At 48.8% G+C, this 27,936-nt stretch overlaps 1 protein-coding gene across 5 annotated transcripts in view; it reads left to right on the forward strand.

Annotated features, from left to right (window-relative positions):
- Window positions 1-27,723, forward strand: part of RBM47 (RNA binding motif protein 47) — a 161,114-nt gene extending 133,391 nt beyond the window's left edge. For 4 of the 5 annotated variants that reach the window (XM_062213353.1, XM_062213354.1, XM_062213351.1 and 1 more), the window contains 4 exons: window positions 19,567-20,729; window positions 21,473-21,679; window positions 22,421-22,620; window positions 26,844-27,723. In XM_062213353.1, the coding sequence (XP_062069337.1) occupies window positions 19,598-20,729; window positions 21,473-21,679; window positions 22,421-22,620; window positions 26,844-27,083 (1,779 nt within the window). In that variant the 5' untranslated portion in view covers window positions 19,567-19,597 and the 3' untranslated portion in view covers window positions 27,084-27,723. The remainder of the gene's footprint in view (window positions 1-19,566; window positions 20,730-21,472; window positions 21,680-22,420; window positions 22,621-26,843) is intronic. The other variant, XM_062213355.1, reaches the window with a different exon arrangement.
- The last annotated feature ends 213 nt before the right edge of the window (window positions 27,724-27,936 follow it).

Raw genomic sequence — 27,936 nt, forward strand, 5'->3', positions numbered from 1 at the left:
GTGTGTGTGTGAGAGAGAGAGAGAGTGAGAGAGAGAGAGCGAGAGAGAGAAAGAGAGAGAGAGAGAATGTGATTTATTATTTGAAAGGCAGAGAGAGATTGATCTTCTAACCACTGGTTTACTCCCCAAATGCCCACATTTGGGATGCAAGAGCTGAACCTGACTGAAGCTGGGAGCCAGGAACTCACATCTGGCAGGAATCCAAGCCCTTGGGCTGTCGTCTGCTGCCTCCCAGGCCCATCAGTAGGAGGCAGGATCTGAAGCAGAGGTGTGGGACCTGATCCCGGGCATCCCAGCTGGACTTTCCGATCCCGGCAAGTCTTGCTGAAGGCATGGATCCTCCAGTTAAGCAAGCACCACCACCATCACGCGCAGCACGCGTTCTGAATCACTCTTCCTCTCAATGTGGGCTGCGGGGGTTCCCCGCAGACAGGTGGGAGAAGCTGAAGCGTTTGGGGACTGCGAGGGAACAGCAGTGAGGCGTGGCTGGGCCCAGCAGGCCCTTGCCATGAACATGCTTGGTGACGTCCCTATCCAGAGCAGAGGGAGACGGGGTTTTCAGCTAAGAAAACCCTGTGTGTGTGTGTGCGTGTGTGTGCATGTGCACATAGATTTGGCAGCAGTGGTAAGGAGAGAGGACACACTGAATGTGGTTGTGAATGGTGAGCTACAGTAGATAGAAACATCTTGCATAAAAATATATTATTTGTTAAGCTGCTGCTGAGAAACAAAAATAGATGAGCCACAATTATATGGGCAAACGGTGTTTCCAAAACAGTTGGTCCCAGTCCTGGTTTGTTTTTGACAGGATTTAAATGAGCTTCCAATGTAAAGTGTGAGGGCCTGTCTTCCCTGGCAGAATTTTGAGACGGGAGAAGGGACTGCAGGCTGGGTCAGCCACCCCACCTCGTCCAAAGGTCACTGCGAGCTGCTGGCCATCACCGGAGCCCAACACTAACACACTTGACAGTTGCAAGACTCTTCCTATGAGCGAGATTCTCAGACAGACTGTCCATAGGAGTGGCAGTTGAGTGCCTAGAGTCCCAATAACTTAGTGTTAAGTCTGTTAAGGCTGTGACCCAAGCCATCCACTTCTTGGTAAACTGGTTTAGGAGGGGTAGACTCTCGGGGAGGCTGTGTAGGTCCTTGTTTTCCCTTGGCCATAAACAGGGGGTTAGAGTCGGGGGAAATACCCAAGCCAACTAAATTTTCTGATGTAGAATAAACATAAGGTAGGCCAGGCTTTCTAAAACCAATTTGCGCCACTGGCTCACTATATGTCCCATGAAGTGCCAAAGTCTCTTTACACTTTATTAACTCAATATACAGTATTTCCCTGTGAGACTGTGCATAAGTAATTAGCTCAAAACCAGGGTATTTTCCCTCGGACATTAGTTTTCTCTTTGAAATATTAACTCCAGGAGCACACAGTGAAAGTGCAAAGTGCATGGGACAGGAGCAGCAGTTAAACCCCAATGGCAGGCCCAGGGCTGGACTTTTCTACTTAGAAAATCCTAAGTTTCCTGACACTTGAGCATTTCATTGTTTTTTGTTTTTCAGTGACTTATTTATTTGAAAAGCAGAGTTACAGAGACAGAATCTTCCATCTGCTGTTTCACTCCTGAAATAGCCACAACAGCCAGAGCTGGGCCAGGCTGAAGCCAGGAGCTTCTTCTGAGTCTCCCAGCTGGGTGCAAGGGACGTGGGCCATCCTCCAGTGCTGTTCCAGGCAGATGAGCAGGGAGCTGGATAGGAAGTAGAGCAGCTGGGAATTGAACTGGCGCCCGTATGGGATGCTGGCATCGCAAGCGGCAGCAGCTTAACCACCTACGCCGCAGCACCAGCCCCTTGAACATTTTATTCTAAATATGCTGGCTTCAGTAACACTCTGGATGTGTGTTTTTTTGTTCATTTCCATTCTAAATTTAAGTGCGTATTTCATGAGTCTTTAATTAATACAGCAGTACTTTGTAGAACTGTAACTACAATTAGTTGGGAATCCAACTAACTTTAAGAGCCTGGGTGAAGCTGGTTTTCCTCCCCCTCTCCCTTGCCTCTTTTTCCTTTTTTTCATACACATCTTTTTTTGGAAGCAAATAGAACAACTCTGTTTTTCAAAATATGGAATTCCTGTGTACAACAATTCTTGTCGTATATCTGTTTAGTGTCTGTGGTTTTTTTAAGTGACAAACTCTTCCTTTTCCTATTTTTTCCCCAATATAATTATCTGTAAGACAGAGGAAACTGCCATCCCATGGCTCCCTCTTCAGACACCTACAACAGTCAAAGCTGGCAGCCAGCAACTCCATCTGGATCTCCCACGTGGGTGGCCAGGACAAGGAACTTGAGCCATCACCGGCTGCCTCCCAGTGCACATTAATGGGAGGTGGGAATGGGGAGCAGAGCCAGGACTGGAACCCAGGTAGTCCAGTGGGGGACATGACTTCCTAGCCACTCGGCCGAACGTCCACCCTTTTCTTTGTTTTAGGCCATATACTACCACATTTGTTCACATGAAGAGTATCCATTAAAAAGCTTTTTTTGAATTTTTAAAAATTCATTTAAACAAGAATTAAAGTACATAGATAACCAGAAAGTGGCATCACTCTGTTCTTGCATATTACCTCGGAGTGCTTATGAAAAAAAAAAAAACTGTAGCATTTGTTCAAGTTGGAAACCTTCCAAAGCGGCAAGGCGGGGGGGTCCAGGGAGGAAGACCCCTGGGGTACTTATTAGCGAAGGTAGCTCCATTTGAAAACCAGGGGTACTGAATGAGGATTTAAAACCAGGGAAGTCCAGGCCTTCTCTTGGGCATCTCCAGCGTTTGCCCTCTGTCGTACAGGATGTCGCTCCCCTGTGTGACCCTCCCGGGGGATGTGGGTTGAGACCCTTATGTGTGCTTCTGTGAACTTGTGCATTATACGCTCAGCGTCAGGTTAAGCTGTGCCCTACCTGCAGCTCGTCAGCACCCACCAGGAGCAGGGCAATCTACCCCAGCGCCGGTACCTTTGTCAAATGCAGCCCTGTTCCTGTGTCCATTTTCTGTATTTAAAATCAGGGAATCTTCTTCCTCCTTTTAACCTTAGGCACATGGAGAACCCATCTTTACTTGGCAGATTAAATTTAGTGGTCCGTTGTCTCACTAGCTGGAATGAGCATTGACTTTGTACTAGCCCCTGGTTTTTCAGCGTCTAAGTGTCTGGGGTAATGGATCCCTGAATGCTGGGTCTGTAACCACCGTATGCCATGGTGTCTTCGTCTGTGTTCTGGTGCTGTAACAAAATGCACAGAGTCATTTATAAGGAAACAAAGTTTATCTTGGCAGCTGGCGCTGATGTGTGCTCAGCTTCTGGTGGGGGCCTTTGTGTTGCTACATGACAAGGTGGAAGGCAGGAGAAGGCCAAGGAAGGCAAACGTTCTTTGGCAGCAACCCATTCTCTCTCGATAGGAAACCCACTCCTGTGAGAATTATCCTACTAAGTAATTAATGCAAAAAAGACATTATTCCCTCTTAGTGCTAATCACCTCTTAGACACCCTACCTCCCTACACTGCCACAGTGATCATCAACAACCATGTTCAAACCATAGCACCTGCTTATTTTCATGATTGCCATTTTCCTGTTGAGTGAATCGAATCTCAGAAGCTTCCATCTCCTGCCTGAGGCCATTTTGCTGGTGAGTGGGCTTGAACTGGAGCAGCTGAGCCCCAGCGTGTGTCAGCTCCGGTGCTGTAGCGCTCAGCCTTTCAAACCTCCCTCAAGTGACACAGCAACAAAATCTGCTTATGTGCCCAGTCCCCGTTATGTGCCTGCCTCCTTGGGGCATAAAATCTCTACAGAACTTCCTGAGACAGTCGAGCAGAAGCTAAGCATTTCAGATAAGGAAAAAAGAAAAGTTGTAGAAGATCTACAGTTCCCTGACTGGTACCTACTTTTTCCAGAAAGTTCTAGAGAGATGGGCATTGGACCTAGTGCCTAAGATGTTGGTTAGGGTGTTATGTCCCACATCAGAGTGTCGGGGTTCAACTCTTGACTTCAGCTCTTCACTGCCGCTCTCTGCCAATGCAGACCCCGGGAAGTACTAGTGATGGCCCAAGTGGTTGGGTTCCTATCACCTAGGTGTATGGGAGACTTGGCTCAAGTCCCTGCTCCCAGCTTTGGGCATCTGGGGAATGAACCAGTAAATAGAAGCCTCCTTTCCCTCCCTCCCTCCCACCCTCACTCCCCCTCTCCCTCTCCCTCTCCCCCCACCCTCTCTTTCATAAGACTTTGGGGAGTTTAACTGTTGCATTTCGTGTAGTCCATCTGTAGTGAATGTGGCTTTTCCCCTTGACACTGCTGATGCCTGGGCCCCTTGTTCAGAGTGCCGGCCACTGCACCAGCGCTGGCCTGTCCACTCTTTGGTGGGCTCCTTTTGCCATGCAGACACACCACCAGACCGTATGACTATTTGCACGCAGTTCTGGGCGCAGAGAAACCACAGAACTTATATTTTAATCGATAATGAGAGAAAGTTTCAAGAGCCAGTAGGTTTATACTGGTATGAGAATGAAGCTGTCTTTGTAGTAGCTTTGTCCTTCCGTGCTGCTCATAACAGTGCTCTTTTTTTTATTATTGTTATTCCATTTATTTATTCTTTTACTCAACCATTCTTTCATGCAGTGCTAGCTACTGGGATACCAAAATAAAATAAGCTTCCCTGCTATTGAAAAGCTTCAATTATTACAAATGAAATGAGGGTGTGAACCATATTGTTGTCATTTTTTCTAAGACGTTTCAAACAATGTAGAAGAAAGTAAAAATAGCCCAAGATACTTAACTTCATAATGGAAATTGATTTTTATTTTGTCTATTTAAGGTCCTTTCTCAAATAATCCCATTTCTAATACAGTTGTTAAAAAAAAAATAAAAAAAAAATGAAGTTGATAAAACAGACCAGAGTAGTCGCCAGTACCTACCAGGAGGCAACCTAGGCTCCTTGTCAGATCAGTGAATTCCTGGAGGAGAATTCAGCTTTGGGGGATTCGAGTGTAACATTCACCATACCTTTGCTAGAAGGCCGGGTTCATTAAGCTGTCATTTTTGTTTTCACTCTAAGCAAAAACAAAAAGGCCAAATATCACTTGAACAAATAAAGCTAGGAAGCTAGATAAAGGAAGAAGAAATGGCATTAAGTAATAGAGATCACATTTTCCGGATTGGCTTGACTTGAATTTTAATGCACGCTGTTTTCAAGCCGCCTCCCACTAGAAGGTTGCTTCCTGTTCTATTCCTGTCTCACCCAGAGCCTATCGTAGTTGCGAAATGATGATTGCAGTATTTGAAAAAGGTTTCTAAGTTCAGAAACAGCCTTCCTGCACCTTACATCGGGACGGAAAGTAAGCCCCGGTGCACTCAAAGTTGAGGGCATTGCCGGGGCAAGGCTATTTCCTTGTAACTGCTGCCTTCGGGTCCTGGTGGGGAAGCCAGGCTGCCTCTCTGAACAGGATCTGGCTTTGTGTGGCAGCTTCTATTGTTTCAGAGTGGCAACCGAAATGACTAATGCTAACCAAACAAAAGCAAAAGGTCACACCTCAAACTGAAGCTAATGTTTAACTACGTCACTCTTTGTCTGAGCCTGAGCCTACGCTTCTAGGCCGGCAGGCACTCTGACAGTTTTCTTACCAAGAGACCCCTGCGAGTTCCGTGGCATGAATATGCACCTGGGATGCAGGAGCGGGAGACCGCTTACAGATGACTGAGACCAGGGACTTCTGAAAGTGCGGGCAAATTGTCATTAAAAGATAAGTTTAGGGGCCAGTGCTGTGGCGTGGTAGGCTAAGCCTCTGCCTGTGGTGCAGGCATCCCGTGTAGGCACTGGTTCGTGTCCCCACTGCTCTTCTTCCGATCCAGCTCTCTGCTATGGCCTGGGAAAGCAGGAAAAGATGGCCCAAGTGCTTGGGCCCCTGCAGCCACATGGGAGACCTGGAGAAGGCTCCTGGCTCCAGATCTGCCAGGTCTGGCCATTGCAGTCATTAGGGGAGTGAATCAGTGGATGGAAGCTCTTTCTTTCTCTGTCTCCTCTCTCTGTCTGTAACTCTACTGCTCAAATAAATAAGAAAAAAATTTTTAAGGAAAGATAAATGTAATTACTTTGCAAAAGAATGAAATCCATTGATATGAAGAATCTTCAAAAAGATTATGAAAAATGTACTATTACAAAAGCATTGATGGGTTTCAAAAAAACATTCCTTTAAAGGATTTATTTATTTGAAAGGCAGTTACAGAGAGACACCCAGAGAGAGATCTTCCAACCGCTGGTTCACTTCCCAAATGGCCACAACAAGCTGGGCCAGGCTGAAGCCAGGAGCCAGAACTCCATTTGGGTCTCCAACGTGGATGGCAGGGTCCTTTCTCAGTCGCATTTGCAGTGGGCTGGCTCAGCATTGGAGCCGGAAGTCGGACCAGTGCTCATATGGGATGCTGGCCACATCCTACTGTGCCACAACGCTGGCCCCTCAAAAATGTTTAAGTACTCTCATATGGTTTGAAATTGAAAGGGAAAGAATAGCATTTACACACCAGCTTAATGATTATGTAAGCTTATACTTGCAAAAGTTTTTTTTATGAAATCTATTTTGACACAAATTCGAAAACCTTAATGTCTAAAAACCACCCTTCACACACCAATTTCTGATTGAGTCTCTACTATTTTTGGACTGTCTGGGTTTTGATTTGAGCGTAGAACCATCCTGCTGCCACACCGAAGGGTAAGTGGGTGTGGCGTCTGAGTTCAGTTACAGTCACACACACATGTACCACTACCTACTTGTGATTTTGAACTAGGGACAGGAGCGCCCCTGTCAGTTCCTGTATCAGGAGAATGGAAATGGTCTTTTGCGCCATATTCTAGGGGAAGGGAAGGCATATTGCAGAAGGATGTTTATAAAGTTTTCAAGAACAAATCATATTCTGAATGACACAAGGAATTCCTTTCTCAAGGAATCCTGTTGTGAATCCCTTTGCAATGAAAGGTTATTTTCACGAGAAAACGTAATCCTGTCCGTGTATGTATTCAAACGCTGGCACCAGGTTTTCTGAGCACACTGTGCTCGGCTTGCTTTATTAGACTTGCTGCAGTGTGGAGCAGGCACCTGGCCTAGCAGGTAAGATGATCCATGCGACACTTGCAGCCCTGATGAGCATGCCTGGGTGTGAGTCCCAGCTCCACTCCCTAGTCCAGCTTCCTGCTAACGTGCGTGGTGGGAGCCAGCAGATGATCGTTCAAGTAGACCTAGATTGAGGTTCTGGCTCCAGCTTCAGCCGCATTCCAGCTGCTGCTATCAATGTCATTTGGGGAGTGAGCCAGCAGATAGAACTCTACCTGTCTAGGTGTCTTTGAAATCAATAAAATAAACTTAAAAATGTTAGAGTAACCTTGCATTAGTAATTGTCATGTAGCTAGTTGGCGGTGTTGAAGCTGCGACCTCTAATGAGCAGACACAAGCTTCCTTAGAGCAGACACACTATGTAGTTATTAGAGCACAATAGTTACATAATAACAAATATAAAACAACACGGTATCTGCTTTCTGCATCATTAGTTTAAAAACGCATTATCCTTGTATATTTCACACAGTCTGTGTCAAGTGCACTTTCCCACTGAAATGTAGAAACTATTATCTATGTAAATGCTCTAACATTTTGTCCATAAAACCTTTGAAAATGAATTCCCCTGGGTTCTTTAAATTGAAATTTTAAAAATTATACTGTCCAGCTGATAATTTGTGCTTCTAAACTGTAACCACAAGGTTCTCTGCAAACAGAAGATCTTTGAAAAAGTTCTGTTTGGGACCCACTGGAATAATAACAATAAATGGCTTTGAGAATTCCCTGCAGCCAGGTACTTCTTAAAGTACATTATATGCATTATCTGATTTAACCCTAGCAAACATGTAATTGAGAACATGCCGACCAATTTTGAGATATTAAGACTGAGGCTCGGGGAGATGAAGTGATTTATTTGAGTGAGAGGATTTGTTTCTCAAGTGATAGAGCCGAGACACTAAGCCAGGAGCCTCCTGTAATCCCAGGTTCTCGCTTAAACATCTGGATTGTGTGAATTCTTGTCCTTAAAGATTTCCATTTGAGAACTGAATTCAGTAGATCTTTAAAGCTACGATCTGAGCATGTTTCTGACTTTACAGGAAGCCAGCAGTAGGCCGTGAGACAGTTTGCAGAACTCTTCGAAAGCTTAGAAGAATGCTGGGGAAGCTGGGGAGTGGAAGGAAGGAATGGCTTCCCAGGAAGTTTGCTTTGCATCCGAGCTGGCTTTGCATCCACCCTCCACCAGCAGGCATTTCTGACTGTTAATGCTGGCTATAGCCAAGCCTGTTGTAAGGAAGTGAGAGTAGGAAAGAGAGTCAGATAGACGGAGCAGGTGTTTGGTCTCCAGCCTGGCTCGTGCTTCAGTTCTCCGACCTCAGTCAATCTAACGCTCAGTCTCCTAGCCTTTTAAAAGGGACAACAATCAGGGGTGGGCTTTTGGCACAGCAGTTAAGAAGCCACTTGGGACACCCAGGGCCTACATCCGGGTGCCTCATTCAAATCTTGGCACCACTTCCGATTCCAGCCTCCTGCTAATACACACTCCAGGAGGCAGCAGGTGGTGGTTCAAGTGTTGAGTCTATGCCAGAGGGGGTGGCTGCCATTACCGAAAACATTTCTAAACTATACGGTTAAGGAAGCTCTCTGACAGATTATTGCTTCGAGTTCATCTCCTTCCCTGCGGGGAGGGCTGTGTTGAAGCCGTCTGCTCCCTTTCACTGCTGCTCCACTCTTAGTGCGTGAGGTGACATGGGCTCTGCAGCCACTTTTCCAGAAATACTGCTGGCGGAACAGTATCTTGTTCAGAAATTGTCCCGCTGTGCTGAACAATGGTGATCAACAGAATGTCTTGTTCTTCAAGTGCTCAATGAAATGGACTTCCAGCATTGTAATTCATTCTGTAACAGCAGTTTATATTTGCAATAATGTAATATATATGTTACAGTAATGTAATATGATAACAGTGAGTTCCAAGTATAGGAGGATAGGAGAGCTTCTAGCAGAATTTATATCTGTCTCTAAGTCTAATTAAACCAGAGATGTACAGATTTTCAGTCCTTGTCTACCTGTTATAGCTCAGTTACCCTTTGGATTTTGTTTAACCTGTGGGTCATTCCTGCTTGTACATTTACCTAGGCCTCTGTCTGAGCTTTGGCACCCAGTAAATGTTTGTTGAGAGAATGTTTGTGACCTCCCAGGGCTGACCACCTTGTGTGGCTTTGTAAACCCCCACTCTACCCTGCTGTCATTGTCCCCAGCAGGGTGTCTTGTCTCTGAATAGTTGCTGACATTGATTAGATTATTAAGAAGGAAGTCACAATCTATTTATTTGGCTAAGACTTATTGTCTTACATACCAAGCTTTGAGGACCCTCTGGTGACCAAGAAGAGCCATTGTTTTCTTGGAGTTTAGGTTCTGGTCGTGCACAAAAGATGTAGAAAAATAATGGCAGGAGTGGTGTGTGTTGGTGAGAGGGGGATATGTACCCCAAAGCATCGATTTGACCTGGATACAGAACTTCAGGTTCATCTTGTGCCTTTAATTCCTAGGCACTCACTTTGGATGAGTGGCTTCACCCCTCTTGTGGTATACAGCAGGCATGCCTGGGAGCCCCCAGCAAAAATGCCTCCTCTCCAGGATGTGTTGATAGAAATGCCGGAGAAAATGGAACCTCAGGGCTTTGTGTGTGTTTAGCCAACACAGCCACTCACTGAATGATGTGCTTTGCCACAACAAAATCTGTGCAGCCTCAACACAGGGAAGGGCCCCTGCAAACGAACTCTTCCTCTGGTTAGCGGGGGCTGGGCGGCAGGTGTGACCCAGAACGCCATACTCCACCGTCTCTTCAGCCTTCCAGAATTTCACCTAAGTAAAAGACAGTTAAGGATGTCCCTTTCAATAGAACAGGGGCCCCCAGGTAACATGGGGGGAGAGGGGGGCGTGCTTTGCTGACCTCAGCTCCCGGTTTGGGGCCCCCTGCAGAACTCCAGGTGTTCTGCCTCCATGCTGAGCGGAATTCCTTTCCACTTTGGAACTGTGCCTAAGAGACAAGAGTCAGGGCCAGAGCAGGAGGGTGCTGGCGACATTTACTCGGGTGGGTGGGGGTTGCCTGGGGGGGTACAGGGCAGTCAGATAAATGCTCTGGGTGAGGCCAAATCTTGGAAACTTTCGCAGAAGCTGCTCTTCTTTTATTCCCCCTGACCCCCGCCCCCAACCCCTTGATTTGTGATAACATCTTCCTTCATAAAACAATTTTTTTGTAAACCATGAGATTATTCTCAATTCTTTTTGACAAATGCCTCCCTAAAACTTGAGTTACAGCCTTGAAGTAACAGTCTTTAAAAAAACAATTGCTGGCCTCTTAAAAAAAAAAAAAGTTATTCATTTTATTTGAAAGGCAGAGAGACAAAGAGATCTTCCATCTGCTGGTTCACTCCCCAAATGCCCACAGAAGCGAGCGCTGGGCCAGGCCAAAGTCAGGAGCCCAGAACTCCATCTGGATCTCCTGTGTGGGTGGCAGGAGCCCAAGCACTTCAGCCATCACGTGCTGCCTCTCTGAGTGTGCATTGGCAGGAAACTGGATAAGAAACAGCACAGTTAGGACTTGAACCAGGTACCTTGATGGGAGGTGCAGGCATCCCAAGCAGGGTCTTAACCTCTATGCCAGATGCACACCCAGATGACTTTTTAAAGCAAGTTATTTAAATACTAGGTGTTACCAAATGTCATTTAGTCCCAGAACCAGTCCTCCAAAATAGATGCTGTTACGGTAACCGTCTCAGAGATGTGGAAATGGAGCTGAGATCATTTGCCTCATGAGACATGATTTATAAGTGGTACAATCATGATTTGAATTCTTATTTCTTAACTACAACATCTTTGCTCTTAACAGCTAGGTATGTATTTTGTCCTATCTGTACGCTGTAGGTGTTAAGTCATGCTTAAGAAGTGCCTGTGGGGCCGGCACTGTGGCATAGCGGGCTAAGCCTTCTGCAGTGCCAGTATCCTATATGGGCCCCGGTTCTAGTCCCAGCTGCTCCTCTTCTGATCGAGCTCTCTGCCTATGGCCTGGGAAAGCAGTAGAAGGTGGCCCAAGTGCTAGGGCCCCTGTACCCATGTGGGAAACCTGGAGGAGGTTCCTGGCTCCTGGGTTTGGATTGGCCCAGCTCTGGCCATCGTGGCCATTTGGGGAGTGAACCAGCAGATGGAAGACCTTTCTTTCTGTCTCTCCCTTTCTGTAACTCTGCCTCTCAAATATACAAGCTTAATCTTTTTTAAAGAATTTTTTAAAAAAGAAGTGGCTGGTAAAAAATATAAAATTTCATGATACAAATAAGAAACAACAAAATACAAATCCAGCCACAAAGAAACAATGACCTATTGGATAAACACACTCTGCAACCTCCCACTAAGTTAACTTCCAAGCTTGTGGTAGAAGATGCTGTATCCCCCACTGTACATATCTCCAAATTGTAGTTTGTCAGTTGGTCATAAATAAAATTCTTCCAGGAGTTCCACATTACAGATGTATACATCTCAAACACACCTGTGCACCCCACCCCACCCCACCCCCCGAGAGCCGGGACCAGTGTTAGTTGGCATCCTGAGCACTTCTGGAATAAACTCATGCCTGTTTCTGATCCTAGGGAAAGCCTGCTTTGTAAATATCAAAACTGTTTCCTAATTCAGTGATAACCTGTGCCCTCCAAAGCGTCCCCACTCAAAGGTAGAATCTTAATGGAAGGTGCCGTGAACCAGTACTAAGAGGGGATTCAGGTTGGGTGTTGTGGCACGGCAGGGTAAGCTGCCACTTGGGGCACCCACATTCTGTGTCTGAGTACCAGTTCAAGTCCCAGCTCTTCCACTCTGACCCAGCTTCCTGCTACTGTGCCTGGGATGCAGCCTGGGATGGCCTGAGCACTTGGGCCCTTGTCACCTATGGGGGAGGCCCAGGTGGAGGTTCAGGCTCCCGGCTTTGGCCTAGCCCAGCCCCAGCTATTGTGTTTATTTGGAGCATGACCAGCAGGTGGAAGATCTTCCTCTTTCTCCGTCTCTCTCTCTCCTCTTCTTCTCTGTCACTCTGCCTTTCAAATAATTCAATGTCTTTTTTTTTTTTTAATAAATGGGTTGGGGGGGGGATTGAAATCCATGACAATGTCTGCTTTAAGTCTGGGTTGACCCTGAGTTTTGTTTTAACCCAACAAGTTCAAACAAATTCGAGGTAATCATTGAGAATTATAGTTTGGTTTGAAAGTATGTTGTTCTGTGCCTGTTTTACCTGCCAAACTGTGCATACCTGACTTGTTTCAAGTCTATTACCTGATTTATTAAATGCTGGCAGCCTTTTTGGAAGACTAATGTGTCATTAGTGTGAGGTCAGCTAAGTGCTAGGAGGCCCCCCTTGGGAGACCCGTGTGGCTGGTTGGACCTTTGGCATCTGGTATGGCAAGTCTCGGTTCTTCTGGAAGAGCCTCTGCAAAGTGCCATAACCAAGGGTTGGGTGAGACGCAGGCTTACCCCGGGATGGCTGGAGCCGCCTAACCACAGGAAAACCGCCTGCTGTCATGAATGGTGTCTGTGTGGCTCTGATACACCTGGTCTCCCCAGAACTCACAGGCTAGGACTCTCACTCTGGCTGGTTTAACCTCTTGTCTGTTTTCCTATAAACACAAGAATCCAACTTAGTGCAAGAGTCTTACTTCAAGTTCAATGCCTTAGGGTTTTTTTTAAATTGAAGTTCAAATTCTTGTGGTAACATTCCTTGATCACAGAGCGCCCGGGTCTGCACTGGGAGCCTTACACGTAACTTGCACTGCCTCCTCACCGTGCCCCTGTGATGAGAGGCGTGTAGGGCCAAGTGTGGTGTGGAGGCTTAGCCAACCAGGCCGCTGCTTGACCACAAGTGTTCACTGAGAACCTACTTCATCTTTCCCCGCCTCACTTTCTTATCTTTAAGTTGGAGAGCTGAGTGTTGCCCCACATAGACACTGTGGGGACTGGAGTGAGTTCATCCACCTAAAGAACACAGCGCTCTCTGGGCACGGAATGCACCTGTCACCATTTTAAAGATGGGATCATAGAGGCTTAAAGAAGTTAAATGGCTTTTCCCCAGGTTCTCGGCTGGTAAGTGGAGAAGCCAAGATGCGGCCCAGGGCTCAGACTCTGGAGAGCCTGCATTTCTTCAGCACACAGGGAAGCCTCCAGGAGACTGCCTAGCCCACTGAGAAACCACCACCTTACCGGGACCAAACGAGGAAGTCCATGCCACCTGTCCAAATGCTTTGTTTTCTTCACAGGCCAGGTTCAACTTTGCCTTTTCACAATTTACTTATTTACTTTCATTGCATTTGAAAGGCAGGGAGACTAAGACCTTCTATTCACTGGTTCACTGCACAGAGGCCCACAGTAACCAATGCTGAGCCAGAAGCCTGGAACTCAATCCAGGTCACCCACGTGGGTGCCAGGGACCCATATACTTTGAGCCACCACCTGCTGCCTCCTGGGATGCTCGTTAGCCGGAAGCTGGATCAGAAGCAGAGGACGTGGGGCTCGAACCAGACACTCCAGTGTGGGATGCAGGCATTCCAAGCAGCAGCGTCAGCGCTGTGCCAAACGCCCACCCCAAGGTCTAGCTTTTCAAGCCTAGTTATCTCTCATGGTGTCCACACTTCTGCCCAGACCCTGGCATCTCCCATGCTCCTCAGGCAGTTTCCCCAGCCGGCCACACGCCTGAGCACATTCAGCCTTTCAGAAGGAAGTGTTCTGGGCTGATCTCGTGGAGCAGAGGGCTGGGGGTGGCTGGGCTTTTACCTCTGGGAACCATGGCCTTCTTATAAACAAGCCGGCGCTGTCTCTGCTTAGCGAGCGGGAATACTGAAATGGCCTAAATCCTCAACTAAGCAGTATCTGAAGCGTGATTTAGTGATCCAAGTTCAGCTGACTCAGAGGTAAGCTCTATAAGAACAGTGTCTCCGGTGGCTAGCACCGGACCTGGCACGTAGCGGGCACTCCACAAGTGCCTGCTGGATGAATGGATACGTGAAGAACAATCCTCGCTGTCTCTGGAAATCCTAAGAATGACCGTTCACCTGTATGCGCCAGGAGCTGAGCCAGCCACATCCACCAGAGGGTTCCCCTTCCAGGTCTCCTACAGCTGGCCAAGGGAGTTAAGCTTAGGAGGCGTGGGAACACAGCTCGAGAACAGTGTCTAAGATATGTTAGAATTTAGAAACTGATCTGAAAGCGGTCACTGCCGAGCACAGGAACCCAAGGGGCGAGTGACTTACACTGAGCAAGTTCGGTCTGTTACTGAGCCTCGCGGAGCCGTGCACATCCAGACCAGGGCCAGAGGAGGAGTATTTTAGGTTTCCTGGGCCGTACTGTCTGTGTCTCAACTGTCAGTTCTGCCATTGCAGTACAGAGGCAGCCACGGATAATTTTTTTTAAATGTTATGATTGTGTTCCAATAAAACTTTATTTATAAAACAGTTGGCAGACCATATATGCTCCATGCCATAGTCTAAATCCTGCAGAATTGTAGTAAGTTCAGCATTCCATTGCATGTCTAAGAGAAGGGTCCTATTAGCTGTAGAGTTGTTTTTCTCAAGGCGTGAAGTAAATCATTTTTCTTTTAATGTATTTAAGCCTTTCGTCTCAAGAATTCATTGAGCAGGGGCTGGTTTTAGCATAGCACTTGCATCCCTGGTCAGAGTGCCTGGTCCACATCCCAGCTCTCCTTTCCGTTTCAGCTTCCAGCTAGTGTGCACCCTGGGAGGCAGCAGATGATGGCTCAAGTATATGCCACTCATATGAGACAGCCAGATTGAGTTGTAGCTCCTGGCTTCAGCCTGGCCCAGCCCTGGCTGTTGTGGGCATTTGGGGAATGAACGACCAGATGGAAGTGCTCTCTTAGGTGCAAGTTCTCTCTCCCTCTCTCCCCTCTCTTCTTCTCTCTCCTCTCTTCTATTCTCTCTACTCTCTGTGTATGTGTGTTTCTGCCTTTCAAATTTTTAAAAAAGATTTATTTATTTGGAAGGTAGAGTTACAGAGAGGGAGGGAGAGAGAAAAAGAGGAATATCCACTGGTTCACTCCCCAAATGGCCACAAAAGCTGGAGGTGGACCGATCCAAAGCCAGGAGCCAGGAGCTTCTTCCAGGTCTCCCACGCAGGTGCAGGGACCCAAGGATTTGGGCCTCCTTCTACTGCTTTCCCAGGCCACAGCAGAGAGCTGGATCAGAAGAGGAGCAGCCAGGACATGAACCGGCACCCATATGGGATGCCACTGCCTTTCAAATTTAAAAAATAAATTTTTAAATATTTATTGAGCAGCACACTGTGTGATTGATTCACTTCACTGTGGTGTATTGGACATGGTGATAAGGAGAATAGATTGTAGACCATAAAATCTTCTTGAATGGGCCAGCACCACAGCTCAATAGGCTGCACTGGCACACCGGGTTCTAGTCCCAGTCGGGGTGCCGGATTCTGTCCTAGCTGCTCCTCTCCCAGTCCAGCTCTCTGCGGTGGCCTGGGAATGCAGTGGAGGATGGCCCAAGTGCTTGGGCCCTGCACCTGCATGGGAGACCAGGAGAAGCACCTGGCTCCTGCCTTCGGATCAGCATGGTTTGCCGGCCACAGCAGCCATTGGAGGGTGAACCAATGGTAAAGGAAGACCTTTCTCTCTCTGTCTCTGTCTCTGTCTCTCTCTCTCTCACTGTCCACTCTGCCTGTCAAAAAATTAAAAAAAAAAAAAAAAAAAAAACCTTCTTGAATGTGTGTGACTATACCATTTTCTAAAAGCTTCTAATGAAATCCCAATTTTATTGATTCTTTTTGTCCTTTTTGTGTGTCTAAGCCTTCTCTGCCCCCTTTTCCCCAGATGTCTTGGGCAGTAAACACACATAACTGAACGTGCCGTGTTAAACTGGTTGGTCAGCGACACTATGGCCAGTCACACTGCTGTGCAGAGGTCACCAGCAGCCCTTTCCAGAACTCTCTCATCATCCCTGCCTTAAACCCATTCCCATTACACAGTAATTCTCCTTTCGCCCTCCCCTTGGCCTCCGGTTCCCACTGTTCTACTTTCTATGAATCTAACGACTCCAGGTACCTCACCTAGGCAGAACCCTAGGGCTTTCGTCCTTTTGTGCCTGGCTTGTTTCACTTAGCATGATGTCTTCAGGATTCTTCCATGTTGTAGCACCTGTCAGAGCCTCCTTGAAGGCTGGGCCATGTTTTGTGGCATGTATCTCCTGCATCTTGTTTATCCACTCAGTGGGGGACATGTGTGGTGGTTGCTCCTTTTGGCAATGGTGAGTTATGTTGCTGAAACATTGGTGTATAGATACTTTGCTTTTCATTACTTTGTGTATATACCCAGAAGTGGAATTGCTGAATCACATGGTAACTCTATGCTTAATTTTTTGAGGAGCTGTCTTACTGTTTTCCACAGTGGTAGCATTTTACAGTCCCCCCACATTGCATGGGGTCTCAATTTCTCCACTTCCTCACCAACAGGTGTTCATTATTTGATAGCAGCCTTCCTAATGGGTAAGAACCGGTAGCTCATGATGGTTATCACTGGTTTCTTATGCAATTGTAGTTGGTAGAAAAGAACAGTCATTTGGTAATGACGTTGATCACTGATGCAATTTCCTGTTGCAAGGTGCATGGTGCACGTACGTGTGAGTGAGTGTGTGCTTCTACTCCTCCCGGCTCCAGATTATGTGAGGTGCCTCCAAAGACGGGTTCAGAATACTATGAATGATATTCATAGCTCAACCCATGGCATTGGGAATACAGGAAAAGCTTTGAAAGAGTTATCGTGAGCTCAGAGTCGATGAACGTGAAGTTTACTGTAATGGCTCACGGTTACTGAAACTGGGATAAAAATATCAATGCTGTTCCTATGAAGGGGCCACAGAGGAGAAGGACACAGGGTCCAGATGGTGAAAGCACAGGGAGAAAAAACTGTCCTGGCTCAGAGATGGAAGAAATAAGCTGTGACTACATTGGAATTTCTAAAGAGACAATTATGTTACACCAGCAGATTTCAGGATAACTTTTTATTAAATTATTCAGACTGGGGTGTGTGTGTGTATAAAATAGTAGTTCCTGTTTTTTAGGATTGATTTATTTGAAAGGCAGAAAGAGTGAGGGAAAGAGAGATCTTCCATCAGCTGGCTCACTCCTGAAATGGCTGCAATGGCCAGGGCTGGGCCAGGCCAAAGCCAGGAGTCCAGAACTCTATCCAGGTCTCCCATGTGGTGGCAAAGATCCAAGTACTTGGGCCATCTGCTGCTGCTGTCCTGGGAGCTTTAGCCGGGAGCTGGATCAGAAGTGGAGCAGCTGGGACTTGAACGAGTGCCCATTTGGGATGCCGGCATTGCAGGCACTGGCTTAACCTGCTGCACCACAATGCCAGCCCCAAATAGTGGTTCCAAAGTACGATTAGGAAATTAGTCAGTCCCACCTCCCAGAAGAGCAGTAAATTCTATTCCTTTGAACTTCAGTTAATGTTTTATGTAGGACACAGTTAAATCTTGAATTGTCCCATATACTCTTAATATATGTGCTGGCATTTCCTTCCCAGGTCACAGATTATAAATACATGTGTGCTTTTACAAACAGTCTCTTTAAGATCTACAGCTTTATCTTCCGCTTGGACGGAGAGAAAGGTCTTCATTTTCATATGTGATAGTGAGATTCTCTTTCAACATGAAACTACCGTATCCTTTCCAATGTATACTAGAAAAAAACTTTATGACACTGGAATGTTGTCAAACCAGCCTTCAAGTACTCAAAGAACAGGTTAAAAGTCAGAATAGAAGCCACATCCAACAAATGTTTGTAAAGAACTGAGAAAGTGCCTCAAAAAATTACTCAAAAATTGAGTTGGTTTGAAAGTTTACCTGGGAGTCTGGATGCAAGTTAATTACTGACATTTCTTCAGCATTTACTATGTTTTAGGAACAGTTGAAAGTGCTTTGCAGGTGCTTGTGTCAACTCACTTTTTTAAACTGAGGTTGAGATTGTCATTAGCATTCCCATTCCACAGGTAGAGAAACTGAGGTGCAGAACAGCTCCGCGTTTTCATTCAGCTCATACAAGTAGGAGGTGCTGGAGCCGGACTGCACACACAGCCAGAGACTGTCTTCACTGAGCTGCCTCTAGACGCTCCAGCAAGGGACCCAGAGAAATATCTCACACTGCCTCTCTATCATCGTAGTTCTCTCTCTTTCCCCCTTTTGATAATCAAACACACCTTAGTTATCCTTGAAATTTCCCTCAATAGTGTTGTACACAATTCCTGGCGCTACATTTTTAAAACTGAATGATGTTCCTGGTCCTAATTAGTGATGCAACCTTAGGCAGCCACTGAACATGCTGTGGTGAGAAGGAGGTTAAGGACGCAGAGGAAGGCTTGTGGAGGCTGCTTCCTGAGTGCCCCAGCTTGAAGTGAATCTGGTGCTTTGGGGGCTGATTCCCAATCCATGAATGGTTCCTACTAACAGTTTTCCCTGAATGACATTAGAAAAAAATTTAAAAAAAAAAATTTTTTTTTTTATTTGAAAGGCAGAGTTACAGAGAGGCAAAAGCAGAAAGAGAGGTCTTCCATCCACGGGTTCACTCCCCAGATGGCCTCAATGGGTCACAGCTGCGTGATACGAAGCCGGGGAGCCAGGAATTTCTTTCAAGTCTCCCATGTGGGTGCAGGGGCCCAAGGACTTGGGCCATATTCCAGTATTTTCCTAGGCCATAGCAGAGAGCTGGATCAAAAGAAGAGCAGCCAGGACACGAACCAGCACCCATATGGGATGCCAGGTCTGCAGACGGCAGCTTTACCCGCCATGCCACAGCGCCGGCCCCTAATGTGCTAGCTTTGACTATACTTTCTAGACCTGGCAATGTGTGTGGACATTCTGTTTCATTCAGTGCATAGCTCTGAATCTAATACAGCATTTTTTCCAAGTTTTAACAGTTAAAAGCCTTCCTTGTAAATGTCCTATTCTATTTCCATTCCCACAATGAAATGACCATCTTAAAAAAAATGGCTGTGTTCCCCAAAATGATGCAATGAGGCTTGAAAAATGCTCTTACTAAAGATAACCAATTTGAGTCGGGAGTGCAGGAATGAAGCCGTCGCTGCAGGGACGTGAGGTTTTTCCCAGCAATGACTGCAGGTTCTCACAATGTCAAAGCCGGTGGGTACAGCGTAAAGCGGAAGTACCTGCTCAGTCCACTTTTTTTTTTTTTTTTTCTCCCACAAGTCACTTCTGGTTTTTCCTGCAAAACAACTTGGCTATTTTAGGCTGTTTTCGGGCTGTTGCACTTGTACAACGGCTTCCATCTTATTCTCACTTAGCTTCGCCATGGCGCCGTCCTGAATGTGCCAGGCAGTCTTTGTGGTCGTGCAAAAAAAAACAACAACAAAGGCACGGGTTCCGACCCCACTCACTCGCGCCCCCTTCTGCCTCCCCAGGTTCCTACCAGCCGTGGATGTCTTTGCCATTATGACCGCAGAGGATTCCACCGCAGCCATGAGCAGTGACCCCGGCGCCGCCGTGGCCTTGGCCAAGGTGCCCGAGGGCGTGGCGGGCGCGCCCAACGAGGCGGCGCTGCTGGCGCTGCTGGAGCGCACGGGCTACAGCATGGCGCAGGAGAACGGGCAGCGCAAGTACGGCGGCCCCCCGCCCGGCTGGGACGGGCCGCACCCGCAGCGCGGCTGCGAGGTCTTCGTGGGCAAGATCCCGCGCGACGTGTACGAGGATGAGCTGGTGCCCGTGTTCGAGGCGGTGGGCCGCATCTACGAGCTGCGCCTCATGATGGACTTCGACGGCAAGAACCGCGGCTACGCCTTCGTCATGTACTGCCACAAGCACGAGGCCAAGCGCGCCGTGCGCGAGCTCAACAACTACGAGATCCGCCCGGGCCGCCTGCTCGGCGTGTGCTGCAGCGTGGACAACTGCCGCCTCTTCATCGGCGGCATCCCCAAGATGAAGAAGCGCGAGGAGATCCTGGAGGAGATCGCCAAGGTCACCGAGGGCGTGCTCGACGTCATCGTCTATGCCAGCGCGGCCGACAAGATGAAGAACCGCGGCTTCGCCTTCGTGGAGTACGAGAGCCACCGCGCGGCCGCCATGGCGCGCCGCAAGCTCATGCCCGGCCGCATCCAGCTGTGGGGCCACCAGATCGCCGTGGACTGGGCCGAGCCCGAGATCGACGTGGACGAGGACGTGATGGAGACCGTGAAGATCCTCTACGTGCGCAACCTCATGATCGAGACCACCGAGGACACCATCAAGAAGAGCTTCGGCCAGTTCAACCCGGGCTGCGTGGAGCGTGTCAAGAAGATCCGCGACTACGCCTTCGTGCACTTTGCCAGCCGCGAGGACGCCGTGCGCGCCATGAACAGCCTCAACGGCACCGAGCTCGAAGGCTCGTGCCTGGAGGTCACGCTGGCCAAGCCCGTGGACAAGGAGCAGTACTCGCGCTACCAGAAGGCGGCCAAGGGCGGCGGCGCCATGGCCGAGGCGGCCGCGCAGCCGCCCAGCTACGTGTACTCGTGCGACCCCTACACACTGGCCTACTATGGCTACCCCTACAACGCGCTCATCGGGCCCAACAGGGACTACTTCGTGAAAGGTTAGTCGGGCCTCTTCCCTCCCCCTTGGGGCGGGCCCCACTGGAACCCCGACCCCTGCGCTTGGGTTTCCAATCCGGGCTCTGCTATTTGCTAATACTCAGCAGTCCCCCTCTGTAGCCTGGAAAGAAATGTAGCATTCAGGGCCGAGCGGTAAAATCAGGGCGGGGATGGTGGGGGTAGAACGCAAGTCCCTACATTCTGCTTTTCCAGGGATCACCCTGAAGAGGGCAGGGGCCCGGGACTCCTGGTATTTAAGTGAAAAATCTATTTGTGGAATTTCAGATGTTGGCAGGGACCAATTCTCCCCCACCCCCACCCCCTCACCATTTATTACGATTTAATGAAACCAGGCATCACCTGGGAAAGGTCTGTGTGGGCCCTGCTGTCTGGTTAGCTGGGTCTGAGACTTGAGTCCTTGACCTCCCCAGGCCTGTTGTCTGAGGCGTACGCTAAGGACAGTAGACTGGCAGATCCCTCTCCAGACCTGCCTCGTTCTTACTCTGGGAGGGTTTTTCTGAAGGTCCCTAGGAGCTCACCTTGCAGGGTGGTCCCAGACTAAGCGGGCATAGTCAGGGTGCAGATTCCTGTCCAAGGAGCCTGCTTGGGGCGTCTTGACCCAGCCGGCTAAAGAGCAGCTTCCACTCGGGGCTCACGACGGCCCGCCCTGAGCCCCATGGGCACGTCGTCTGCCCCCGTGCTGTCGCTGCTGGCTGCTCATCATGTTTTGTGTTGTTACCATAAGCAGGCAGCATAAGAGGCCGAGGGCGAGGCGCAGCTGGCAACAGGACTCCAGGGCCCAGGGGTTCCTACCTCGGGGGATACTCTGCTGGCCGCGGGATATATAGCCGCTACCACGAAGGGAAAGGAAAGCAGCAAGAGAAAGGCTATGAACTTGTGCCCAATTTGGAAATCTCTGCCGTCAATCCGGTTGCCATTAAACCGGGTACAGGTCAGTATACCTGGGGAGGACACCTCCTCCCGCCGAACCCCCACCCTGTCTTTGAAGGGAGCGCTGGTTCCGTCAGTACCGCGATGGCTCTTCTCACGGGCGACCAGGGACCAGGCGAGAGGGAGGGTGCTGTCTGTGCCTTCTCATCTGGAACGAAAGGGGGTGGTTTCGTTCTGAGCGTGTAGGAGGTTTTTGGGAAGGCAGTCACTGGTTGGTAGTTTTGCCCTGGAGCTGTGGCCAAGTGCACAGAGTTCGGGGTGGGAGCAGGGGAGAGAATATGAAGTTCTCTGTATCTTCTGTCAGCTAAGACCTGGCTTCTCCTTACTTAAGCCAATTTCTGCCCCAGCTGTCAGAAGCCAAGGGGCCATGGTCAGCTTTGAGAGTCGTTGGGAAGGATAGAAAAATCCCCCTTGAAGCATGAGCAGCACACTGGCCCCTTGCCGAGGTCTGAGCCAGCAGGGACACCCAGTGACCAGGCAGGTGGACCCCCTTACAGCTGCTCACTGCCTTCTCTCATGGGCTCGGTAGGTGGGGGTTAGGGACACTCAGTTCATTCAAGCCGAAGACCTTGAAGTTTGCTTTCACCCCCAGGCTCCACAAACCATTGCCCATCTTGTTAGTGCCCTTGGTCTCCCAATGTGATTGTAACCAGAAGCTTTAATTCCATCGTGTGAGTGCCAGCACAACACCAAACAGGCCTCCTCGCTGACTGACCCATTTTCCCCCTTGCTCCTTTTGCAGTGGCCATCCCTGCCATTGGGGCCCAGTATTCCATGTTTCAGGCAGCTCCGGCCCCTAAAATGATTGAAGATGGCAAAATCCACACCATGGAGCACATGATCAGCCCCATTGCGGTACAGCCAGACCCGGCCAGCGCAGCCGCTGCTGCTGCTGCCGCCGCAGCTGTCATTCCTGCCGTGTCAACGCCACCACCTTTCCAGGTAGAGTTCTTGCTGCAGGCAGTTGGCACCGTGTGTGAGTGCGTGCGCATGTGCATGGTCTTTCTGGAGTGCACTCCTCAGTACTCAAAGTTTACCATGTGCTTAACTCTGTTAGTATTGGATTGGGCGACATGAATGATTTTTCAGTATGAATCCTAAGGGAAAAGAAAAATTATAAATAAGAATTGTACTGCTTCAGGGTCAGTGTTGTGGCCTGATGAAGCCACCCCTGCTTGCGAGGCCCACATCCCGTACCAGAGTGTTGGTTTGAGTCCCGGCTGCTCCACTTCTGATACTTAATGTGCCTGGGAAGGCAGCACAACATGGCCCAGTGCTTGGGCCACTGCCACTCCAGGTGGGAGTGTTCCCAGCTCCTGGCTTCAGCCAGGAGTTGTGACTGTTCCGGGAGTGGCCCAGCAGATAGGAGATTTCTTTCTCTTTTGAGTTTCAAATCAGTAAGTCCTTTTAAAAAAAAAAAAAAAAAAAAAAGGTACTGCCCCAATATTACTGTTTTATGCATACGATTTTCCCCCCACAATGTCCCATTATGTAGACTTTTTTGTGTCAATGGCACTGGAACAGTTACAGCTCGTGTTGGTGAGGAACGGACAGCAAGTCCAGGGAGGGAGTTCACCTTTCCCCTGCCAGACCGCAGCTCGGTGAGGATTACTGCAAGACGTTCACCCCACACATGCAGGAGTCTGTGCCCACACTGCCGCCCTTTGTGTCTGGGGAGGGAGGCGCTCTCCAGGGTAGAGATGCAGTTTTACGGAAGTTGCCCTCGGCGCTCTCCTCCAGCACTATCCCTCCTATTTCTAAACTCATCTTTCTACCCCCTTGCTCAGGAAGTCCTTATTTACAGTTCCTCCTGGAGAATCTTCCCAGCCCGCACTCCCGTTACAACACAGTGACAGCCACATGCCAGGAGATAAGGTAGTATCTCCGCAGCTGAACTGAAACTGGTCAGCCCCAGAGGCTGTGTCTTAGGTGTCCTTCCTCAGTGCATAGCACATAGGGGGTGCACCACAGCCCCTTACCACCAATCACAAATATTGGGCCCAATCAAATTAAAAAGTCACAAGGCCGGCGCTGTGGCTCAATAGGGTAAGCTTCCGCCTGCGGCGCCGGCACACCAGGTTCTAGTCCCGGTCAGGGCGCTGGATTCTGTCCCGGTTGCCCCTCTTCCTGTCCAGCTCTCTGCTATGGCCCGGGAGTGCAGTGGAGGATGGCCCAAGTCCTTGGGCCCTGCACCCGCACGGGAGACCAGGAGGAAGCACCTGGCTCCTGCCTTCGGATCAGCGCGGTGCGCCGGCCGCAGCGGCCATTGGGAAGTGAACCAATGGAAAAAGGAAGACCTTTCTCTGTCTCTCTCACTGTCCACTCTGCCTGTCAAAAAAAAAATTCATAAGGCACACATTTGGAATAGTAAGATTTGTAGACTTAATGCTCTGAAAATTCCCATTTGGTCAAACTGGCCTGGGCCTCTAGAGTTGGTATTTTTTACAAGTTCCTCAGTGATTGAGACACAGAGCCAGGCTCATGAACCACACTGGGGTGCTGCTTATGTGGCTACTCTGCACGCCACTCTTGGCTGCATTGTTTCAGAAAAAGTCAAACCAGTTGAATTTGCCATAGAGTATTCTTTTTAGTTATTTTCAAGAGATCTTCCATCTACTGGTTCACCCCTCAAATGCTCCCAACAGCCAGGGCTAGGCAAGGCCAAGGTCAAGAGTCTGGAACTTGATCCACATCCTGCGTGTCAGTGGCAGGAACCCAAGTTCTCTACCTCCTTGGGTGCACATGAGCAGGAAGCTGGGTCAGAAGTGGAGTAGCTGGGACTCAAACCAGGCACTTGGATATGAGATGCAGCAGTTTAACCACTGAGCCCAATACCTGCGCCTCCAATATTCTCTAACACAGGATTTCCTAAAGTTAAAGAAATAGGCTATAAGTGATTCAGACTATACAATGAGAAGTACATGTGGTTAATATTGGGAACTATATATGAGACACACACAATAACTTAGTGGAATGGGTAATAACTTGTTTGGCATACATCTTTATTGACATTTAATGATTGCACATCTCTATAGGGTGCACTGACAGTACAGAGTATACTAACTGGACCAAGGTCACTGGCATTCCATCACTTCACACATTCAGAGCATTGCCAGTCCTGGCGCACAGCTCTAGAAATGTAGTTCCCCTGCTCTGCTACAGACCATCAGAAGTTATTCCTGTCCCATATTGGTCTGCACTGGATGTTGTCATTAGAGACCTTATTCGTAGTTGTTGTGGCTTATGAATTAGCTCAAAGTGGAGCTGTTCTCAGTTGACTCCCACATAGATTTTTCTTTCCTCCTCTGCAGAATGCCTGGAGCTACTTTGCGACCTGGGAATGGCTTCTTAGGGGTGTGGGGCCTTGGCTGCCCTTGGTCTCTCTCACATCGGACACGCTGGGTGCTCATCTGAGTTCTTTCACCTGGGCTCTGTCTGCTAAGCCTTCCACCTCCGAATTTCTCTGCCAAATTATAGCAGGGGAGGAAGGAGCATTTTAAGCACCACTGACTGGCAAAAGAACCCTTTCCTACGGGGGAGCCACACCGGCAACTGCTGTCCCCCCATGGCTGTAGGCAGTCACCCTCCCCTGCCTGGGAGCTAGCCATTTTATACCCAAACCGTCACATCACTTTTCTCGAAGCGTTCTCTATCTTCGCAGCTCGTGGTAATCGCGGAGCAGGGAGGGCCTTTTCACTCCCCTCTCCCTGGCACTTGCCAAAGACCACGTACCTGATTGCAACTCGGGGTTCCTACTGAGTGGGTCTCGCCATAGAGCTGAGTCACTGCCTAGGGCCGGGCACAAGGTAGAGGCTCAGAAAGGATGCCTGACTGGCTCTTAGTTTTCCCTCAAGGGTTGTTACACATTGCCTGCTCACAGCTGCGGGCAGTCATTCACTCACCCCTGCGATCCTGGGCGCTTGTTCCTGGCACTGTTTTGAGGACACAGTGGTAAAGGTGTTTTTCTCTATTCAGTGTTTATGACCGCTTAAGGTCGTGTGTCCAGGTTAAGTCAACTCTCTGGTACACCTGGAACTCCTGGCACATTGCTGCCTTGTGCTTGAGCCAGTTCATGTTTACATGGGAGTCGGCATCAGAGGGAGCTGGTGACCCCAGCAGAGGAGCCCGTGGGACAGTGTTGCTCAAGGTCCTCCCCACAACTTCCTTCTTTGGTGCGCTTGTTATCAAACCTGCGTGCACTCGTTTGGGAAAGATTCCTTGGCCCCTCACTGAACCATTCTTCCCAGCTCCAAAGCTGCTCTCCCTGGTTGCAAAGGGTCATGGGATAGGGCTGTGCGAAGGAAGATAATGTAGGGCCAAAGGTGTGAGCTGCAGAGGCATCTGCTCCATTGCTTAAAAGCCCCAGCTTACTGGTTGCTATGACTGAGTGATGTGGCTCATTTCCTGTATCCTGAATTGTTTGAAGATGCAGGAAGTTTAGCCAAGCCTAGCCTTTGCTACAGGGCATCCTGGGGCTCCAGCTAGTTTGTGCATCGCGTGTTAGAGAACTCCTTTGTCCATCTAGCAGCCTGCACTCTGGGAAACACTGAGTGCAGGCTGCCCCATGCTACTCCTGTTTGTTCTGAAAGCATGGCACAGCACACTGTCAAGTGGACAGTGGTGAGGGGCGGGGACTTTCAGAGCCCACGATGGCGCTCTGTCAGCTCTGTCTGCCTCAGCTTCCCTAGTTAGTAACAGTCTGTGGATACCGGAGCGTCGTGGGCAGGGTGGGAGATGGTGGGAACCATGCATCACATTGATGGGGTGACGGTGGACCTGTCCCCCTGGAGACAGGTGTGCTGCCTTCCCTTCGGCTGCCCTGGTCCAGAGATGTAGCGTGAGCTCCCGTCTACCAAGTTCACTTTCAACACAGCCCGGAAGCAGGAAATGCAACACACATCTCCCACGTGGGGTGGCAGGGATCCAGGTACTTGAGCCACCTGCCCTGCCTCTTCCCAGGGTGGGGGCACACGAGCAGGATGCTAGAGCAGAGCAAGACCTTGAACCTAGGCACTGTGATGGCATCTGGGACACGGGCTCCCCTGTGCTGAACATCCGGGCCTGTTCTTTTTGTTTTTGTACCCTCAACCCTAGAAGAAGCTTCTTGAATGAGCGCTAGGTACAGCCATGTCTCAAGGAGGATTCTGCTTGTCTCCGCTCCCCAGGGTCGCCCAATAACTCCAGTCTACACCGTGGCTCCTAACGTCCAGAGAATTCCCGCGGCTGGGATCTACGGGGCCAGTTACGTTCCATTTGCTGCTCCAGCCACGGCCACCATTGCCACACTACAGAAGAACGCGGCAGCTGCGGCCGCCGTGTACGGGGGCTACGCGGGCTACATACCTCAGGCCTTCCCTGCTGCTGCTATCCAGGTCCCCATTCACGACATCTACCAGACATACTGAGACTGGGGACGGGCGCGAAGACCGAGCACGAAGCCACCGCCCACGGAACACTTGACTATTTATGAAGAAAGCCCGTGTTGGATTAGCACGCATGTGAAACCTAAAAGTGAAGAATGTTATCAAATCGCATCCAGAAATATTTTATATACATGAAGTTTTCATGAGTTTTTTAAGACTGTTCAATTCCGCAGGCCTGTGTTCATACATTTCTAAGAGACTCGCAAGTGGTTTGTGCCTTAACACCATCTTTATATGCTGTACTACATTTGTATAGAGGTTTTTGTTTGTTGTTTTTTAAGGATATATTTTCAGTATGAAGGTTATTTTCTTAACTTCTGCACTCCAGAGATGTCTATTTTGTAGTACCTTCCATTAATATATCAACTATATATTAAAAAAGCACACCCAAGCAACTAGGAAACTATTTTGAAAAATATCTTCAATATTTAAAGATGCAAACAATAGTGCTTTAAAATCCTACAGAAAACATTATTTTAAAGGTTATACTGGAAAGTGCAATTTTAAAATGAGTCAAACCTCTGTTGTATTTCTGCTGGCATTAAGGGTTGATGGTGTGCCCACGTGTGCTCCACGATGGTTCTACTTTTGAAAAGAAATTAAACACTCAGTCTCTCCTTAAGCCAACTGTAAAAAGACTTGTCACATTTCTGAGTCCCACACTGGAGAGCTCTCGCCTGCCACCATTACCTTGGGCTCATTTGCCACGTGCCTTGACTTCTACACGTGACCTCCAACCTTCCCCCCTCCTCCCTCAACCTCCATATTTGGCAAGTCTCAGACAACCGAATAACCCGAGAGAAAACAACTGGTGGCCTTTATACTTCTTCCTGGG

The sequence above is a fragment of the Lepus europaeus genome, chromosome 16 (assembly GCF_033115175.1).
Source record: "Lepus europaeus isolate LE1 chromosome 16, mLepTim1.pri, whole genome shotgun sequence".
NCBI classification, from domain to species: Eukaryota; Metazoa; Chordata; class Mammalia; order Lagomorpha; family Leporidae; genus Lepus; species Lepus europaeus.